Below are 21,886 nucleotides of genomic sequence, written 5' to 3' on the forward strand. Positions count from 1 at the left end.
CTTTAATAAATAAAACAAAGCTTTCTATCCCACCTTAAACTGCAGTATATATTTAAACTAACATGATGTGTTTTAAGAAAAAATTCTACCTGAAATTATTTATTTTTGAGTGTCCCGGTATAACCAGGGTACATACATGCATCTCCCTCTAAACAATTAATGAGCTTCCCAAAGTTTCTTATTATTATTTAAATTCTAAATTGAACAAAATGGAAGATTTTTTATTGGCCAAAACTTTGTAGAGCATGGAATTGCAGCACAAAAAGCATAAAAATTTTCTCAGTGTATGTGTTACAATGTCTTATATTTATGGAAATCATGTTTTTAGCTTGAAATATTTTGTCATATCTAAATAACCAATACTTTATGGATTTGGGGGCACTCAAAGTTGGTGATTCTCAAAGTTCCTTGGACCAACAACATCAGAATCACTTAGTAGTAACTTGTCAGAAAATGTATATTTTTCAGCCCTTCGGGGACCTTCTGAATCTGAACTCTGGGGGATGGGACTCAGGAATCTCTGGTATAGTAAGGGATTCTGATGCACGCTCAAGAACAATTTACTGCATTTAATGAATATAGAAGAATATCAGAGAGGGTTGACTGGCTAACATCCTTCCTTTCACAGCTAAAATACTTGAACAATTGGTCCCTTTTAATACTTCATTGTGTTTATACAAAGTATTCCTATTTCAGTGAATTGATCTCTATGGAATCAGAGGCAGGTTATCTACAAGGATCATAGCTCTGTAGAAAAACACTTCTCTTATAAAAGAATACAATCAAGTAATAAGACAAAGTTCTCTGCCTTATTAATATTTAATGCATTTATCCAAATCTAAGCATATTACCAGATATTAACTCAATAATTCTATAATCCCTTAAGAATAAAGGATATTTGGATCTTTTGTGGAATGAAGGAATAAATGAGACCTCAGCATGAATGTTGTTTTTGTCTGATGTTAGTGCTGTTGCCAAGAAGAACCTTTGTGAGTTCTTTGGCACCATAAGGCAGAGAAAACCCATTTGACTGAATAATGGTCAATAGGGATGTTCTTAGGGGTTACATAAGCAGTGATTTGACACAAAGGCACATTTTCCCTATGTTCTATGGAGCTGAAATGCCATCATTTATATTTAGAAAAAAATCCTAAACCTGGAAAATACTGATTTCTATACTGTTCTATGAACTTGTACTCAGAAGGGTTATGTTTAATGTTATTGTAAGTTTCAAAATCAAAGACAAAATGCAATGTGCTTTGATTTTTTTTAAGATCTTCATGAATACGCTAAAATATTTGCACACTCGTGACTATCTTCTGGATGTGGATTTATGGAGACTTTTTGCAAATCTGGAAGAGTTAAGTCAGGTAAGCTAAAACAGGTTGTGCTGAGAGCCATGATTTAAAATTCACTTAGCGATCGTGAATATTCATGCCTCTCTAGCTTGTGGCTTGTGCTCCACTTTGGTATATAATTTACTCCAACCTCACATGATCATATGGTCAGGAGTTTGGGTATATAAGAAGGAAATCTAAATACTCATTAAAGCCTTTCTAACAGAGGAATTAGTTACCCTCTAGTAGCATTTTATTTTTTCCAAAACTATCACTCAAGATAAGCATATTCCTGAGATCTCCAGTACAGATCTTTCTTCTTAAATGAATATTCCTTTCTTATATGTATTATGCTCTGTAGCACTGTTGTCCTATTGTTCATCGATTTGCTTAAGCGGGCACCAGTAACGTCTCCATTGTGAGACATATTACTGTTTTTGGCATATCGAACACTCCACAGGTAGCTTGTCAGACTCTGCCATGAGGGCGGGAGGAATCGAACCCAGGTTGGCTGGGTATAAGGCAAATGCCCTACCTGCTGTGCTATCACTCCAGCCTGGTGAGATATAATTATATAATTATATAAATTTTCTTTTACTGAAGTATTTTTGAAGAGCCATTTAATTGTAACAAGCAATAAAACATAAATTATGATGTTCCTGCTAAGGAGGCAGGCATGTAGGGTAGTTGGGAAAATGGGGAGATGGTAGAGGGAAGGTCACTCTGGTGCTGTAATTGGTGTCAGAAAAATAAATGGCTATAAAAATGGTATTATGAACACTTTGTAAACCATGATGTTTAAAAAAAATTTTAGGTGGTTAAAAAAAGACTTAAACCTAAAAAAAAAATCAATCTACTTTTGTACCAGTTTGCAGCTGTGATAAAAGGTTTATCAAAGACTGATTACTGGTTGAAAGTTCAGAAAGGGACAATGTTTATCCCAAATACTGAATACCATTGTAAATGCCACTAGATTGTGTCCTTTTTCTTTTCTTTTCTTTCTTTCGTTCTATTTTTTTTAAAAAAAATACTGAAATAATTATAAGTGGCTATTTTTTAAATGCTGAAATAATTATAAGTGCCAAACTCAGCTCAGACCGATGAAGAATTACAGTACAAAGTCTATCTTGCCAGTTTGCAAAGTCTAAATGGATTTAATGAGATCAGAAAATTCTCATTCCAGAGGTGTCTCTCCCCAGCCTAGGGCAGCTGGATGGCTCACCCTCTAGACTTTGAAGCCCTTCGCTACAAGGCCGTAGGTACCCACATCTTTCACCAAAGGTGGATCCCCACTATCGACAATCAGTTCCTGGGAAAAGGATATCAGACAGAAAGTAAAATTCCCTTCCTCCTTTTTTTGTTCTTCTTTTTTTGGGGTCACACCTGGCAATGCACAGGGGTTACTCCTGATTCTGCACTCAGGAATCACTCCTGGCAGTACTCAGAGGACCATATAGGATGCTGGGAATTGAACCCAGGTCGGCCGCGTGCAAGGCAAACGCCCTACCCGCTGTACTATTGCTCCAGCTCTCCTTTCCTCTTTTGAACTGAAAAACAGCTCCATTAACCCCCAGGCCAGGGGAATGGGGGCGGGGGCTTTCGTGCTGCAGTTCTCTCAGGTGTGGTGTGGGCCCTGCAGAGCAGCAAAGCCTCCTGCTGGGCCTAAGTCTTGCCAAGAAGCAGAGTCCTACGCAGGTACACTACCTACAAATTAGTTTATTGAGATATGAATAAAGAATATTTTTCCTCTGAAAAAAGAAGAGAGGGAAAATGCTAGCAAAGATTTATTCAGGAGCCAGGGAGAAAACTTAAAGAGCTAATGCCTGGAACACAGAGACCCCAAGTTGATCCTGGTTATCTCTTGATCCCTCAAAGACTGCTGGTGGGCCCCAGTCTTGCAAAGTCTGAGCACTGGTACATTTGGGGGTGAGTATTTCAAGGAGTAACCTCTACTTCCTAACTACTGCTCAAGAGAATTTACTCCCTATCCTCAGAAGAAAAATGAAGTGAACGCAGAGATGTCATGACTGATCCCCTGAAATTATTTTTTTTTGTTTTTCAGGGTTATTTCTTAAATTACATAAGATTACCATAAAATTACAAAGTTATTCATGATTGGATTTCATGCACACAATGTTTGAATGCCAATCCCTTCACCAGTGTCTACTTCCTCTACCAATACCCCTCACCAAGTTGCTTTTCACCCACCAGTCTGCTTCTATAAGAGGTGCTTTGGAACATGTGTGTGTGTGTGTGTGTGTGTGTGTGTATGTGTGTGTGTGTACACACTTTTGCCTTGTGGTTTGCAGTACTGTTGCTGATAAATACCTAACACTCCTTCAGAACCACCTCCTCCTTCCAGTTGAATGCTCTCTTCTACCATAAACATTGCCCCCTCCCTGTCATATCTCCCAGCCCCCTCAAGCAGCACATTTCTTAAATGCCCTGAACTTTAAAAAAAAAAATTCAATTTATTCATGAAAAAAGCAAATTTTAAATCATATAGCACAGCGGTAGGGCGTTCGCCTTTGGCCGACCCATGTTCCATTCCTCCACCCCTCTCGGAGAGCCCGGCAAGCTACCGAGAGTATCACACCCGCACGGCAGAGCCTGGCAAGCTACCCATGGCATATTTGACATGCCAAAAACAGTAACAATAAGTCTCACAATGAGAGACGTTACTGGTGCCCGCTCGAGCAACAGGATGACAGTGACAGTGACAGTGATACTTTTAAACAGATTTTCTTCATAGAACAGCAGACGAATGAATCCTCAAATCTTTCTAGGAGAGAAATTTGAAATAGAAAACATTTGTAAGAATGGTATGTGAGGGCCGGAGATGTGGCTCTCTCCTTTGCATGTGCCAGGCCTTGAATTTGATTTCTGGTAACATGAAAAAGAAGACAAAGGAGAGGAAGGTGTATGTTTTGCCTATTCTTTTCTCTTTCTCTCTGGCCCTAGACGAGCTTCGGTTTTGTGACCAGTCTATTTGGCATCATCAAGGACTATTTCGACACTTCTGAGACTTCACCATTGGTGGATTTTGCTTCGGTGCTCACAAAGGTAAAATCCTTTTCTGATAGTCTCAGCTTCTGCGCTAAACTCACCACCTCCCCAGAGAGCCCTTCATAGCTACTTGATTTCTTTTTCATTGTTCCTCTGGAAGTTCCATCAACAACCACCCTCAAAGGAGCCATCCCTTTCTCCCCCAGTACACATTTCCCAAAATAGCTTGGAGATTCTATTTTCCCATTGTCACCCCATCTCCTGTGTGGGTTTCATTAATATAGAAATCTGCACACATGGAAAATCCATTTCCAAGTCTGTTTTGCAAATTACTTCAATTTAAAGCAATATTCATGGCAATAGTCTGTGTAGGCTAATTACATGGTTCAGTTGTTCTTCTAACAAATGTGTCAGTCTCTCAGAAAGGAACAAAATAAACCTTCAAATCCATCAACACCCCTAATAAGTCTTTGTAGGAAAGGAGAAGAAAGGAGGAAAAATTCTAGCCCGAGCTTGATAAATGCTATTTATTCCTTCAAAATACTTGCATTCCCTCCTCCCTTTTTAAAAAATTTTGAACATTTTAATTCAGTCCATCTTTTCTCATTTAACAGGATGTAAATTCTGACACTACACTAAACCCAATAAAACAGATTAGATTTATCGATCTGACAATGCATACAGTGTGTGCAAAATTAGATACTTCCCTGCTCTGGAAGAGCTTTCTGTCTCATCGAGGGGAAATTAATCCAGTAATGCCACTAATGATTATACAATCAAGCTGAGATAATAAGAACAGATATTTTGGAAGAACTCTCCTGCCTTCGAGGGATGGTGAGGCAGTTACAAAGAGGAAGCTCTTCCTGGGGAAATGATGTTTGAGGTGAGACAGGAAGAGGAAGGTTAACCCAGGTGAACGAGCAGGGAAATAGGGGGAAAGGAGAGAGCCCAGGGACGTCAAAAACAGATGTGAAGAAGGAAAACCTTGAACCTCAGGAGAAAGAATAGAAAGTATGGAGCAGCAGCTAAAATCTCAACACTGCTAAGTTCCTTTAGAGGTGGTACATTTTTTTTTCCCTTTAGCTTTGACCAAGTTGTCCAGAGCAATAAACAACTGGTCATAGAAAACTTGTCTTCCTGAGCTCAGCTTGCTATAAGCAAACCCCAGATCCAGGGTAGCTTTTGAACAACAGAAATGCACTGCTCCCAGGTTCAGCCTGTAGCTGCCCTCTCCCTGATGTTCCTTCATGGTGCTTTCACTGGAGGAGTGTGTGTGTATGTGTTGTGATATGTGATGGCAGAGGAATGGGGTTGGCTGTGTGTATGTGTGTGTGTGTGTGTGTGTGTGTGTGTGATATGTAGGGCAGGGAATGATGGGTGGTGTTGAGGGTGGTGTAGTATGTGGGTACAGTGTGTGGAGTGGTGTGTGTGTGCCTGTGTGAAATACGTGGTGTGGGGGGGTATAGAGTGCTGGGGGAGTGTGGCGTGTGTCTGGATTGTGTGGGGTGTGGGATAATGTGCTTGTGTACGGTGTGAGTGGAATATGTGATGTGCGGGTATGGGGTGGTACAGGGGGAGTGTGGTGAGTGTTTGCATGTGGAGTGTGTGCATGTGTGTGGTGTGTGTTTGCGTGTGTAGTATGTGGCGTGTGGGGTATGGGGTGTGTGAGGAAGGACCCTGGTGTGGTATGTGTGTGAGGAAGAGGCCCAGCCTCGGCAGCGTGAAGCTGGTGACACTGGCACTTCCCTCCGGGCTCTGCCCCACATCCTGAGAGAGATCCGGGCTCTACTCTGGGCATCTGCTGCGCCATAACAGTGTGTGGACCTCTGAGCACATGGTCAAGACAGCTAATGTGCAGGGCCTCCGGTCACCGCAGAAACAGCAGCACAAAGAGAAGGATGGGAGTGAGGACTAAGCGAAGAGACAGAGTAAGGCCACGGGCATGGGGAGGCCCTACTTCTGAGACTGTCCTCTCTTCTGTCCCCCGCAGTATTTCCAAGGAAGCCTGTGTCAGAGCCACCAGACCTACTGCCTGAATTACTCGGCCGCGGTCTTTTACCTGGAGAGCCTGAGACAGAGAGAGGACTTCGGAATTTATTTAAAAGTAAAGTACCATTTTCTTATCTCATAGATTTTTCAAAGATTCTTTGGCAAAGTGGATATGTTATAAATACACACATACACACACACACACACACACACACACACACACACACTGTTTTTCAAAAGTTCTCACTAACCGTGGCACTGTTGCCAAAAACTTGACATTAATACCCATTTTTGAATGGATATGGAAGGTATCATGAGGAGTGAAATGGGTCGGAGGAGAGGGACAGACATAGAATGACTGATCTCATTTGTGGAATATAAAAACATAGTATGAAACTAATATCCAAGGACAGAAGAAACATGGGCCAGGAGGAATGGCCCGTGGTGGGAAACTGGCCAAGTGCTGAGGGCGAGAGCAGTTGGGATTGAGAAGAGATCACGGTGACAGCGAGGGTTGGAAATGACCACTCTGGACAAGAACTGAGTGCTAAAAGTAGATAAAGGGATATATATATATATATATATATATATATATATATATATGATAACCTTTCTGTAACTGTATTGTAAACCATAATGCCCAAAGGGGAGGAGGGAGAGACAGGGTGAGGGAGGGGAAAGTGCATGCCATAGAGTAGAGGCAGGCTGGAGGAGAGAAATAGCAGGAGGGAAAATGGGGACATTTGTGGTGAAATATACACTGGTGAAGGGACAGGTGTTAGAACATTGTGTGACTGAAACTCAATCATGAACAACTTTGTACCTGTGTATCTCACAGTTTATTTTTAGCACTGTAGCACTGTCCTCCATTGTTCATTGATTTGCTCGAGCGGGCACCAGTAACGTCTCCATTATGGGACTTGTTGTTACTGTTTTTGGCATATCGAATACGCCACAGGGAGCTTGCCGGGCTCTGCTGTGCGGGAGAGATACTCTTGGTAGCTTGCTGGGCTCTACGAAAAGGACGAAGGAATCAAACTCGGGTCAGCCATATGCAAGGCAAATGCCCTACCCCCTGTGCTATCGCTCCAGTCCAAATAAATAAATAAGTGAAGGAAAAATACCTATTTTCACTAAAAGAGACCTTGGAGGAAAATTCTGCTTTTAAGAGAAAAGCCAGGCAGCACAATTGAGTCCATAGTTGGTTTTGCAGCAGCTATTACAGGGGCAGGCGGCCTTTCCAGGGCTGTGAGAGGCTCTTTCTAGCCTGCTCCTTCCTGGGAATGGATATGGATGGGATGTGGAATTCCTGCACCATTTTCATCTCTGGTGCTTCATTTTATGTGTTAGGTGTGATTGGGTATGATGTGTTAAGTTATTTGTGTGGTCACACTGTTGTGCATACATGCTAATGGTCATTGCTTCTTTGCTTTGTGTCATTTCAGCTTAGGAAAGGTTTTATAGAAATGAACTAATTTAAGAATAGCCTGGGAAAATCTGTAGTTAGAATTATGATGCCTGAATTAAGTGAAAAAGGAGAAATAAAAACGACAATATGTATCATTACAAATTGTTCCACACAAATTTATCATCTACCACATACTGAGAAATTCTAAATGTTGCATACTTTAAAGATCACATCCTCTAATTTTTATCCCACCTGAAATTTTTATGAGGGCTTTAAAACATTTTATTTGGGGTGTGTGTGTGTGTGTGTGTGTGTGTGTGTGTGTGTGTGTGTGTGTGTGTGTGTGTGTGTGTAAAATACTGGTACATTATAAGGAGAGAACTAGATTAAGAATCAAGCCTTGAGGGGGTGGAGTGGGGGTGGTGGGAGGGTCCATTGATGGTGGCAAATGGGCACTGGTGGAGGGATGGGTACTGATCATTATACGATTAAAATGCAAGCACAAAAGTTTGTAAGTCTGAAACTGTACCTCACGGTGATTCAGTAATAAAAAAATAAAAAAAAAAAAAGAATCAAGCCCTTGTGACTTGAAGTTTGGCTCTAGCCGAATATTCTTCCAGCTCCTTCAAATTACAAAAAAGCCTCCCACTGCATTATTTACGTTGTAGTCTGTATAAATGGCGCCCCCTAGAGGACACTATAACACACACGGTAGATGTTGCCTTGACAGTTGACCCACATGGGCGCCATGGATCCAAGAGAAATTACCTTATAATAAAGGATTTCTGCTAAGGATTTGTTAATAAGAAAACCTGGAAATAATTTTCTTTAAATTCCCTCATCCCTCTAAGTGCTTTTTCGAAATTTCCTTAGTCTGGGCTCCTCTTTTATATAATTGGAGAAAACGGCCTAAATCTGACCGGAAAACATGCCCTTCCTGCAGCTGCAAGGAGCGCCTTGCAGAGGGTGGGACAAGAGGCTGCAGTGACTCAGCTGTGGATCAGCGCACCTGCGCCTGGGTGCAATGTGCGGAATCCCAGGTGTGTGAGGATAAGAAAGGGGCAGGCATCTTCGGAAAAGGGCCGTTTTTTGTGACTCCGTCTTTTGGTGTTTTTCTTCACGCAAACTGAAATCTGAGAGCTCGTCGGATTTTCAAATGTGTAATCCCATTGCAAAATTTCCTCTGAAAACAGATGGATTGGATTTCTAGTCAGGACGGCAAATTGCAAGAGACAATGCAAATCAATTTCTCTCCCTTCCAAGTCGGGGCAGAGATGACTTTAGCAAGGGTAGGCCACCATTTGCAAATAACTGGAAAGTCCTCTATCACTTGTGACGTAAAAGGGTGCTTTACACTTGTATGTGAATATATATGTATATATACGTATATACATATGTATGTATACACATATATAGTTTAGATTTGTATGCAAAAATGATTTGAGACTATCCTTAGTGAAAACTATGAAACAGATTATATTCAACCCATGAGCTTCAAAGAGTTTATGTAACCTTTTGTTTTTTTAAATTACAGTGAGATATACAGTTTCAAAGTTGTTCATGGTTGGGTTTTAGTCATACAATGTTCCAACACCCATTCTTCACCAGTATACATGTCACACCACCGATGACCCCAGTTTCCCTCTCTCTCTCTCTCTCTCTCTCTCTCTCTCTCTCCCCGCCCCCCCCCCCCCGCTTTGGATATTATGCTTTGTAATACAAGTACTTAAAAGTTATTGTGTTTATCCCTTCCATCGCTTTACCTACTTTCAACAATCAGTTCTTGCGTGATCATTTCCAGCTATCACTGTCATAGTGGATTTCTCTATCCTAACTGCCCCATCCCACACACACATCTCTTGTAGCAAACTGTGACTTGTTGCAAGGTCAAATAGTCAACATGTAACAAAGGGTAAAAAAGGAAGAAATTGGGTAAAATGTTTTCGGGAGACGGGAATGGAGGAGGTGGGGGGCGGGAGGGGACAACAGCTCCTGGGACCTGTCTCCCATAGCTGGCTAACTATTAACATCCCAAACAAAGGAGAGGTCAGGGAGAGGTTTAGGAGAAATTTAAGAAGATTATGTCTTTCACAGCCTCATAGTACAGAACAATGTATTATTGCAACTAATAAAGATGGCAAGTTCTCTTGAACTAACCAGACACTGTATCTAACTCATGCTGGTCACCAGTGATATTTTTTGTTTGCACTCTGTCCTTGTGGGTCTATTATTAGGGACTTTTGTTCTGCTGTGCTCTGAAACTAACAACTTTCTCAGGGGTCTTAAGTCTGTGGCATTTCGTGGGCTGGCTGGAACTACAGGCTGACTCCAAAGGGGAACATTTCCCCTCTCTGCTCTGTGGGGCTGAGCCTTACCTGTGTGTCTATATAATTCCTATGAACAATGACTCTGCCCACTCTTTCAGAAACAGATAAAATGTCTCAGAAAAAAGAAATGGAGCAACCTGCACCTGGCTTCTTAGCATCACTTAACTGATAAATGCCAAGAATTCTGACCCACCTTAGCCCCCCACACCCCACACGCCAGCCACCTGGGAAGTGAGTATCAAAGACAGACAGGCCAGGGTTGGGTCTAACAACGGTGCCTGATGTGTAGATGATCTCATTGAAACCTCTCAGCAATCTAATAGGTGATAGTCACATTGATCACTTGTTGCTCGCAGAGGAGATTTCGAGAACTCTCAAGAGACCAAGAATACTGATTTTATCAGCCCAACATTGTATCCCACCAAGATGACATAGATAGTAATGTCTTCATTTGGGCCCCTAAATTCCTCTGTCTTACTCAGAATTTATTATAAAATCAAAGTAGCCCCCACTGATCTAGACCCATCCAGGCAAAGGCCTTTTATGTTCAATTTATCTTGAAATAGATGCTCTTTTCTTCCCTGATAAACCTGAAAACGAAGCCAACAGAGAAAAGAAAAACACAGCTCCTTTCACCATGATCAAAATATCTGTTTTTCCCTTGTCTGCTGAGTTCTTCTGAAATGCTAAAAGCTTCCAATATCTTGACTGAACCCTCATCTAAATTGCTTAGCACAAATGCATCTTGCCTGATTGCTATCACATTAATTCTTGAATACTAGTGGGTGCTGCCAGTCACAGGCATAAAAGTTTGGGGTCGTGGTCTAGGGCTTAGGTGCAGCTGAGATCAGCTTCCAGTCTTGTGGGGAAGCGCTGTTCCCGGTGACTCAGCAAGGAAACCAGGAACAAAGGCTGCTGCCTGCAATCTGCCACACCACATCTTACCAGTTTTTCCCACTAGGAGCTTAACCACATCTGAAACTTCTGCTCCCTCCTTCCTGCTTCCCAGCCAATGAGAATCCCAGACAGTCTAAAAGTAAATGAGAACTTGGAGGTCCCTCTACCCCTTCTTATAACACCAATTTACAGAAAGAGAAGGGAAGGCACTTCCTGAGCAAGCACTGAAACCCGGATCCTAGGGCTCTATGTCTGGAAGGTGCTCACTTCCAGAACCTGCCATCCTGTGAAATTGCCATGAGAAAAGATCCCAGGGGCTGGAGCAATAGCACAGCGGGTAGGGTGTTTGCCTTTCATGTGGCCGACCCGGGTTTAATTCCCAGTATCCCACATGGTCCCCTGAGCACCGCCAGGAGTAATTCCTGAGTGCAAAGCCAGGAGTAACCCCTGAGCATCACCAGGTGTGACCCCCCCCCAAAAAAAAAGAAAAGAAACAGGCAGATAGAACAATTGAATGTAAGGATTTTTCTCAGATTTACTTGTTTCTTATATACCATTTATATGTCTAACCAATAGCGAATAGGACTAAAATTTCTTCTCTGTCTCCCCAGGGCTTACACGCTTGTAACTGACTCTCCAATCTCTCCCTGTTGAAGTGTGTCTTTCTCGGTCTCTTTTCCCCTCTTACCCTATTGCATGTGCATCAATTCCACCTATTCCACTTCTACTTTCACTTTTCTCTTCATTACCAACCACCACCATCACCACTACCAGGACCCCATCACCACCACCCAGCAAAGGCAAATCAAGGACCCAACAAAGCAAACTCCTTCCTTATTTTTTCTACTGCTTCTGGCTTGACCCTTAGTTCTCTTGCTTCATAATGACGATGGAAACATAACTGGTGAAACCAGAAATCTCCCCCAATGACTTGGGAGAAAGGAAACAGGGGGAGCCAGCTAAACTCTTAAGAATGGTAAATAAGGTTGGGCCACATATTTTAATTTTATACTAGCATTGTTGATGGAATCTGTAGATTTAGAAGGCTTTGACATATCCCCAGGTTGATTCTTTCCATCTGAATCTTGGTGAAATTCCTCATTTAAGAAGCTTATGTGGTGGTTATAAGTGATGCCAACAGCTGCTACCTCCATCGTTGCTGGGAAGGCAAGCAAACCGAAGGATCTTTGTATTTCTTTCCTCAAAAAGTAGCAACTTTAGTCAGGGATGTTTTATGATTCATTCTTCTCCTTCTCCTTCTCCTTCTTCTTTTTATTGAGATAGATCCTTACCTGTTCATGATTAAATTTCAGTCATACAGTGTTCTAATACCCTTCCCTCCACCAGTGTACATTTCCCGGCACCAGTGTCCCCAGGTTCCCTCCCATCACTGCTCACCCTCACCCCCTGCCTGCGTCTCTGAGCCCAGTGACAGCCCTGAATTTGTCACGGCTAAAGAGATGTTTGCGGGGCTGGAGCTATAGTACAGCAGGTAGGGCATTTGCCTTGCACACGGCCAACCCGGTTTCGATTCCCAGCATCCCATATGGTCCCCCGAACACCGCCAGGAGTGATTCCTGAGTGCAAAGCCAGGAATAACCCCTGTGCATTGCTGGGTGTGACCCAAAAAGCAAAAAAAACAAACAAAAAAAGAGAGATGTTTGCTAAAAGTGGGTTAAAAAATTGATACTGGTGTGCACCATTGGTGGCTCACACTTGAATGTGGCTTGAATTTACACAAATTTCAGTCAATGTGTTTATATGGAAATTTTCAAACACAGCAGTCTAGTCTCTGGATTCTACATTGTTCTAGAAAGTTCACAGGTGTGTCCTGTCATGCCAGAGTAGGATCTGAAAATACTTCTAGAGTTCTAGCTTCTCAGTCCCATGTTCAGGAAAAAAAAAAAAAATTCTGACAGTCTACTTTTGCTTTCCACAGTGGTGTGAGCAAAACGAACAGTGTAGGCGGCTTCACCTTCCAGAGCTCCTGGTGGCCCCACTCCACCGACTAACTCGGTACCCCTTACTGCTGAAGAATATCTGGAAACGGAGCACAGACTCTACAGAGAAAATTATGGTCTACTCCATCAAAGAGAAGGTGGAAAAGTCAATCCGTAAGTCCTTAAACACAGTCCCCAGAGCTTCACTCACTGCAGCTTTTGTCCAAGAGCTGGGTACTCTGCGGCTCTTGTAACCCTACGGCCTTCCATCCTACAAGGTAATTCCATTGACTTGAGGTCACGGCTCTCAGAAATGTGGATTTGAGTTTGAGTGCATTGTAAATCAACACACACAAAACAATGGGCTCCAGTCACATCCTGGCGAACCCTTGAGAACTTCAACACCAAGTTTACTCAGGACGTGGCTCTGTCCTGAGGCTTTTAGAAGTGAGCTCAGGCAGGAAAAGTTCTATTTCCACATGATTGAAGGCACTTTGTTTTTAACATCCACACTCAACCCACACCCAAAGCAAATGGGAGTAAACAACACGGGGAGCCTTTCCGGGGGATAAATGGCCATTCATCTTTTTTTTTATTATTATTATTTTTTTAGGTTGCTAAAATCCAGGGCCAATCTAAAAATAGTGGCAAGTACAATCTTTAGAACTGAGACTGTGGGATGGGAATAGAGTAAATTCAGTGATGACGTACATTTACATGTGAAACTCTGTGTAATTCAATTCAAATAAAGAAATGTATGGCATTTGTCCAGGAGGCAAGACTTCTTGAGAAACTCGAAAGATAATCATTTAAATTCATAATCAACTTTATAGAAATGATACCTTGTTTGGGTTTTTTTTGGGGGGTAGGGGTGTTGTGTGTGTAAGTTCTAAAAATAAAATAACCATCCAACTTGGAATTTCTTTTTTTTTTTTTACTTTTTTCTTCTAAAAAGAGATCATTACTTTGAGTAATTATCAAGATATCATTACTCCTCTTGGTAGGCTGGTGAAGAAGAGAGAATTCTTCCTGCAGATTACTCAATAAATTATGTATTTGTAGGGAAGGTGTGGCCTTTTATTAGGTTGGAGAACTTACAGATGATGAATCTCAAGGATTCTGCCAATCATTTAATTTTGTGGGTCTCTGAGTTGCCTTCCTTGTTTCTAAAACTCATTTTAAAATCTCAAAAGCAGTATGCTATTAGAAAATAATGGAAAATAATATCCTATCAAGGAAGATGATTAAGACAAAGAGAATTTGTCCTTATTCATTGTTATTTTCTCTTCATCTAAATAGTCTTTGGAAGAAGAGAAAGCTACCAAGGACTTCATTAACATTATGGAAATAAAAACACATAATACATTCCCAATTTACTAGACTAAGTTAGTTAAGTTTTGCTTTCGTCTGAAAGAAGCCAACTTGAAATTAGTGTTTTGAAGCCATTTACAGAGAAACATATAAACATGGTTTTTCTCCCAGGTCAATCAATGTCCCTAAATGATTTCTACCAATCATGGTGAAATGTATGCAACAATCTCATATGCACTTAACAATATGTTAAATATGTCTTGTCTTTCAGGAGATCTTGAAGGAAAAGTGAAGTGGCTTGACAATTTCCAAAAATGTAGACACCTGCAGGAGATTATAGTATGGCCTCCTCTCTGGGAAAGAGATAAAAGGTTTTTCATTCCAGAGGTACAAAAGGGATCAATTAGGACAATGTTGCTTTCTGGACACTGGGCATTCCAGTGGAAACACACGGCATCATATGAAGTCTCCAGCTGTCCTCTTGAAAATTATGTAGTTTCATTTTGCTTTTGTTTGGGGGGCAGACCAGGCTATGCGCAGGGGTTGCTCCTGGTTCTGCACTCAGGAAATACTCCTGGAAGTGCACGGGGACCATAAGGGATGCCACAGATGGAACCTGGGTGAGCCTTGTGCAGGCACCCTAGCAGCTGTACTATCTCTCCAGCCCATGGAACATTATTTCTAATTTTAAAAGCAAAAAGTAAAGCCTTGTCCCCTGGTATTCTTCTGAGGAGGTTGATGTCTTTATACATTCTTGGGCTGGTCCTTGGGTGAGTTTCTCCCATCTTTTTCCACCATCACGTCCAGTACTGGCTTTTCCAGGGACAAAAAAGGTTTCTAGACGGACTGCACTGCCCCAGCTCTGGGAACATGTTCTCCTGCCCTCACTAACTGCGTGTCCTTGACTCTCTTCCCTGTCTTGAAAGTGCTTGAAACACGTTTTTAAGGAATACATGGCCGAAAACATCTTGTCACCAACCAACAGACACCTTCTCTATGAGGGAAAATTAACACTGGCAGGTAAATAACTGCTTCCTTAAAGACCAAAACAAAAAACAGCACCTTTGCTACCTTGTGAAAATGTCTTATTGCTGCTCATTGAAGGGTGGGAAGAGTTTATTTGTCTCTGTCCAGGTGCCACAGAGGGTCGCCTACAGGGTTGTACTTCCTGAAATATCTCACCCTGTACTAATATATGTCCACCATCCTCCCTGTGAATATCCATTTCATGTGATCATTGCTAAAAAGAAATACTAGCCATGAATACTATACATGAAGTATGCTAGACTTACTTCTATGCTATGCTATTCTATGCTATACTATACTATACTATTACTATTACTATACTATACTATACTATACTATACTATACTATACTATACTATACTATACTATTACTATACTATACTATACTATACTATACCATACTATACTATACTATACAAGGTGTGACTATAGTAAACACTCAAGGTCCACTATGGGCATCATCATCATATTCCTCAAATGAGCTGGATGATCATCAAATTAAGAATCTGTTCTGAGGCCAGAGAGATGGCTCAGTGGGGTACCTGCTTTGCATGCGAGAGGCCCATGTTTGATCCACATGGTCCCCCAAGCACCACACAGAACAACCCACAAACTCAGAACTAGAATAACCCCATTAGCATCATTAAATGTATCCCCACCCCCTGGAAAAAACAAACAAATGAATAAAGTTAAGAGAATCTATTACATAACACACCATTACTAGGTGAGAACCACTGGGAGATGCAAGAGGATTGTTGTGTACAGTTCCTTTCCCGCCAGCAGGAAAACTGCAATTATGAGTAGTGGGTCTGCAGGCTACATTCAGATTCAGTCCTTGAGAGTGGAGGTGGGCAGGGAAGGCTGGAAAGGATGGCGAGAGGGCAGGAGGTGGAGATCCTGGGATAAAGTACCCTGCAGGAGAGAGGTTCGGAGGGAGAGTCCCTTGGAGAACGGACTCCACCAGGATGGTCTGGGTCTGCCAGGCTTGTACCTCAGCCCTGTTTGTTCTGCTTGCGGAACCTTAAGCCAGTTGCAGCAGTGATTTCTCAGCAGCAGCTTTCCCGGCTGTGTGGGGAAGATGAAATGAGCTAATGGGTGTCCCAGCACTTGAAAGGAAAGCAGTTGGTGCAGTCAGCAGCTGGAAAATGTTATATTGATTCTTAAAGAGCTGTCCAACTGCAAGACTCAGGCTCACTTGTTCATTTCTGGACGACCTCTTGATGGAGTCCCCTTCCAGTGTTTGAAGCTCTGTGGGATACGAGGTCGCTTATCTCCGGTGGTGTGGAAGGTGGGGAAGCCCTGGCCAGAGCTGCTTCTTGAGAAACTGCTGTGCTTTTGCTAGAAAACTGGTTGTCAGTGGGACACCACCGCTGCGGGGAGATGCAGAGAGGAAACAGAGACATGCCCGGTGTTGTCCCATCAAGGGGCTCCCCCCTAACCCCCCATTTTTTCTCCTTCCAGAGAATAGTGCACAGGGATCCCACTGAATCCCATGCCATGTGGGAGAAATCTAAGGCACGTATCGGGTTCCAGGTTGCCTGGAAGGTAAACAGCAGAGTCCAAATTCAGGTCAGGCTGGTTCAGCCTAAATTTTCAAACTCACAGGCTTGGAAGACAAATTAGGAAGCTGTGGGCAACAAGAAGGCACTGAATTTCTGGACAGTGAACAAGGATCACAGCTCACTGAAGAGTTACCCAAGGCCATGCTCAAGATGGCACAGAGGAGTTGGTGAAAGCAGAGAAGCCAGGCCTGAGCTTAGTGATTCAGCAGCGGGGAGGGAGAAGGCTGGGCCTGTATTTCTCTGCCTGTAAATCACCTACCTCTCACTTCCATCTGCAAAAGTAACTATTTTAGGGGCCAGAGAGATAAAACAGCAAGTGAGACACTTGCTGGCACGAGTCCCTCGTTCAAATCCACCTATACTGAATAGTGTCCCCTGAGCACAGACGGGGTTCATTCTGAGCACAGGGCCAGGAAGACTCCCTGCGCCCGCCTGGGTGTGGCCCCTGCCCAAAGAAAATAATAAAAATAGTAAATTTACGTTTCCTTTGTTGTTATTTATAATTTAAAAAGTAAACGATATGTGACAAAGCAATAATCCAAATAGTGAAATGAAACAATAGCTTTGCATTCAGACAAAGGCCTCTCCCTTCTACATCGGTCTTGATTTGGGATGGTCGCACCCATTGACTATCCACTCTTTTCCTAGAGCAACCGATTTCTGAATACGGTGAGATGTGCTGGCCTGTTTTTAAAATGCTAGAAAGTTACGGACAAGTTAAGGAAAAGTATGAGGGCTAGTTCAGCTGTAATAATATGGAGGATTTTGCCTTAGAGCTGGCCTAGATATATGGTGGGATTAAAGTGTTAGAAGAGTTACAGCACCCTTTCCATTGGGCCAGGAGTCAGGGGGCTTGGGAAATTTATTTCAATCCCATTTTCTCTTTATTAACTTGGTGATGTTGATGTGTGGATGATGACGATGATGGTAATATCAGTGATGACAGACCTAACACTAATATATTGTACTTCCAAATTTCTTCAAGCCCAAAGAGCTATAGTATCTATTTTTTATTCTCCAAAGGTAGAAGCTCTCATAACTTCTGGAGCATAACCAACTTCCCTTTGGATCTCATGCTGGCATGCAATTCACAAATATATTTCTCTTCACAGATTGTCATTTCTAACACGACAAATATAATGATCCAGCAGCTGAGACACCTAAAAAATATGTGCTTCTCAAGCTGTTGCAGACCTAAGTCAGAAATACTGCTTGGCTTTCTTTTTCCCATTTTTGGTTTTGGGACCACACCCAGCAGTGTGCAGGGCTAACTCCTGCCTCATACTCAGGGATCACTCCTGGCAAGAATCAGGGGACCATATATGGTGCCAGAGATTGAACCCAGGATATCCATATACAAGGCAAGCACCCCACCCCCTATACAGTTTCTCTGACTCCTGCTTGATTTTTCTAATAGTGCGATGAAAACTCCAAGTCCAGGCTCTGAGAAGAAATAAAGGTCAAGCTGAAACAAAATTCAAAGCTTTTAAGTCTCAGATCTAGTAGTGTAGTACTTAACTTGTCAACATTGCAGACACTGTTCATTAGTTAAGTATTATGAGATCATTTAGCCCAAGGTATTGACAGTTCTGTAATACTCTCATACCCCTGGGATAAAATATATGGACAATCAGGGACCACAGTGATAGTACAATAGGGAGGGTGCTTTCCTCATAAGCAACTGATATAGAATCTTCAGAATCCCATATGGTCTCCTGAGTCTCACTAGGAATGATCCCTGAGTGCAAAGCCAGTAGTAAACCTTGAGCAAAGTTAAGTGTGACCTGAAAAACAAAAACTTTATACATATATGTGTGTATATGTATGCATGTATAAATATATATGCATATATATATACCATCTAATTTTATGCTCAAAATCTCCCTTGTGTCATCCTTCTCTTATCATCATTATTGCTGAATACTGTCATTAGTACTTGAAGTTACCAGTTTTGCACATTTATAACATGCGTACTTTCATGAGAATGAATGTTCCTTGAATGCAGGCAGGCATTGCTTAACCAGTGATGTGGTTGCGGTTCAGCATGTGTTGACTGCTTAGCAAAGCACTGGGGCCTTGATAAATGAGAGAAAAAGAAAAAAAGATTTCCTAGAATAATGTCTAGGACTTTGAAGGTTCTCACTGTGTTCTAATTACTTGAGGGACCAGAGAGATAGTACAGTGGGTAGGGAGCTTGGCTTGCAGGAGGCCAACTCAGGTTCGATCCCTGGCACCTCATATGTTCCGCCAAGCCTTGTGCTCAAAGTAATCCTTGAGCACACAGACAGGAGTAAAACCTGAACACCATTGTAACCAAAAAACCAAAAAATAAATTAAGATGCCTAAGATTAGCAAGAGAAAATAAATGCATCTCATCAACATAATTCACATATGAGCAGCAGTAGGAGGGGAAAACAACAGTGAAAATCTGATATTGTCCAGATATTCCATTTCTAGCCCTATTCACTAGTTAGGAAACTAAGTCAGGTATTGGAAAATAGAGGAAGATCATTGCTTCATAAGACAGATGTTCATGTTTCTCTGTCAGGGCCACTCTGTGAATGACTTAACAACCCAGGTTTCGGCTGTCTTTTTTTTTAATTTATTAAATTTTATTGAATCACCACGAGATAGTTACAAGCTTTCATGTTTGGGTTACAATCTAACAATGATCAAACACCCATCCCTCCACCAGTGCACATTCCCCACCACCAATATCCCGGGTATACCCCCCCTTTCCCACCCTCCCCCTGCCTCCATGGCAGACAATAATCCCATTCTCTCTACTTTTGGGCATTATAGCTTGCGACACAGACACAGAGGTCATCATGCTTGGTCTGTCTTTTGACTCTGCCCATCTTAGAGGACTGCTTCCATCACTGTGGTTCTGGATGAGTCAGCAGCATGTCATTAGTCTAGCAAGAAAGGAGAAAGGGGAAATGGAGGGTAAAGGGCATAGCCCTACTTTCAGGCTGTGACTCAGGATTTACACCTCTACTCAAGTTTTATTGGCCAGAATTTAGTTTCCCATTCATATTTATTCACAAAGGAAAGTAGAATATATGGTATTTTTGAGTGTGAACCTGTACACAAGAAAACTTGGAGATCACATAGCTATAACAGAAGGGAGAATGGTCTTTCAGGGGCACTAATCAGTCTCAGTCAAGACTGAATGGCAAAAGTAGAAGCACCTAGAAGTGATGGAAGCATTTTATAAAAGTATTCAAGGTTGAGGGGCTGGAGCGATAGCACAGCGGGTAGGGCGTTTGCCTTGCACATGGCCGACCCGGGTTCGATTCCCAGCAGCATCCCATATGGTCCCCTGAGCACTGCCAGGGGTAATTCCTGAGTGCAGAGCCAGGAATAATCCCTGAGCATCACCGGGTGTGACCCAAAATGCAAAAAAAAAAAAAAAAGTATTCAAGGTTGATTAAAATGATTCAAATAGAACACCTACTTTTTCTTCTATACAAATGTACAAATTTTCCCCTACCCTAAGGAAATCAAGGGAATAGATGTGAATCCTAAATAGTTTATCTACTAAGTTACCTTAACCACAATGTTTCTAGAAGCAAAAGTATGTGACAAAATATTTCTAGGATAATATCAACAAATAAGTAGAATAATAAAAATCCGGAATTTTCTTATGTTTATTTATTCCCTATTATCTCTCTCAGAGTAGACTCTTTTTCTTCTGAACTCACTTAAATCTAACCAATCTCCTCTTTTATTTCTAAGCTATAGCAATAAGAAGAGTAATAGCTTATACTAATATTTAGTACTTTTCTCCGACAAGCTCCTTCTTGGGAAAAATAGAAAAGTTTATTGCCTTGAGTATCTGTCAAAAGTGATATCAGAAAAATGTGTATAGGGCCAGAGAACAGCTCAATGGCTGGGCACATGCTTCCATGTAGGAGACCCCAGTTCAATCTCTGGCATCAGCGGCTTCCCCATAACTCTTTCTCTCCTGAACTCACGTAAATCTAACCAATTTCCTCTGTGGTCTATTCAGTTTCTGGTGATAACTTGCTTCCTGATTTCTCCTTGTGTGGGTGGGAAAATCAAGAGAGCGAGAAAGGCGGGGAAGGGTGAGAGAGAAAGAAAGAGAGACAGAGTCAGAGAGAGAGAGAGAGAGAGAGAGAGAGAGAGAGAGACTAGTTCTTGACTAGTTCTTTTAATGACAGCACTAATTCTTTGGGATCAGGACTCCATATATATGTCCTCATTAAGTCTTAATTACATTCTAATTACAAATATTGTCACTTTGAGGGTTAGGTATTCATCATATATATTGGAGGAAGCTGAGGGCCAAGAGTATAATTCAAACTATGTCAATAACAAAATAACCATCCTTTGAGGGGTGGGAGGGTAATGCTTATCTTTGTCAACCTAAGTGAGTCAAGAGGAAAATATGTGTGTCCATTGTACAAACCCCTGTGACTCCCCAAACTGAGTTACAATTGAGAAACTCAATTGTGTAACTTGCGGTGATGAGGGTGGGGGGACTGTATTTGTTTTCTTCTGTAAAAATAAAATGGGCTGCATGTTCAATTAGTCTATAGATGTGTCCTAAGCCCAGTGGAAAACATGACAAATAGGTTCCCAATTCTCTCAGATTCACTGGAAATGTTCACAAATACACTGGTCTTTACGGCTTGAGCTCAAATCAAGTCTCTGCTTCAAGAAGAAACTAATTTCAACAGCCACACAGTTTTCTGACCCACATGATCAGACTCCCTGCACAGCTAGGATGCCCTTTATTTTCTAAGGAATTCTTTGATTAACACACACACACACACACACACACACACACACGGATATGGCTTGACTATAAGAAAAGAACAAAATTATATAATTTGCCTCTACACAGATGGATCTGGAGAGTAGCATGCTGAGTGAAGTCAGAGAAGAGGGACAGATACTGAATAATCTCTCATAGTTGTATATGAAAAAGCATAGGAATTGAATAACAAAAAACAGCAGAAGCTGAGAAATGGTTTACAAAAATAAGCTTTCAAGGATGGGTGGTGGGTGGGCGAAGAGGACCCTGTGACAAAGGTAGAAGGAAGTGGATACTCTGATG

At 41.8% G+C, this 21,886-nt stretch overlaps 1 protein-coding gene across 1 annotated transcript in view; it reads left to right on the top strand.

The window, feature by feature from the left end:
- PLEKHG7 (pleckstrin homology and RhoGEF domain containing G7) overlaps positions 1 to 21,886 on the top strand; it is a 135,423-nt gene that overhangs the window by 106,793 nt on the left and 6,744 nt on the right. Inside the window, exons 10-15 of the mRNA XM_055118426.1 lie at positions 1,275 to 1,370; positions 4,299 to 4,400; positions 6,334 to 6,447; positions 12,904 to 13,078; positions 14,487 to 14,602; positions 15,142 to 15,235. Of these exons, the coding sequence (XP_054974401.1) occupies positions 1,275 to 1,370; positions 4,299 to 4,400; positions 6,334 to 6,447; positions 12,904 to 13,078; positions 14,487 to 14,602; positions 15,142 to 15,235 (697 nt within the window). The remainder of the gene's footprint in view (positions 1 to 1,274; positions 1,371 to 4,298; positions 4,401 to 6,333; positions 6,448 to 12,903; positions 13,079 to 14,486; positions 14,603 to 15,141; positions 15,236 to 21,886) is intronic.

This window comes from Sorex araneus, chromosome 10, assembly GCF_027595985.1.
Source record: "Sorex araneus isolate mSorAra2 chromosome 10, mSorAra2.pri, whole genome shotgun sequence".
In the NCBI taxonomy this organism is placed as follows: domain Eukaryota; kingdom Metazoa; phylum Chordata; class Mammalia; order Eulipotyphla; family Soricidae; genus Sorex; species Sorex araneus.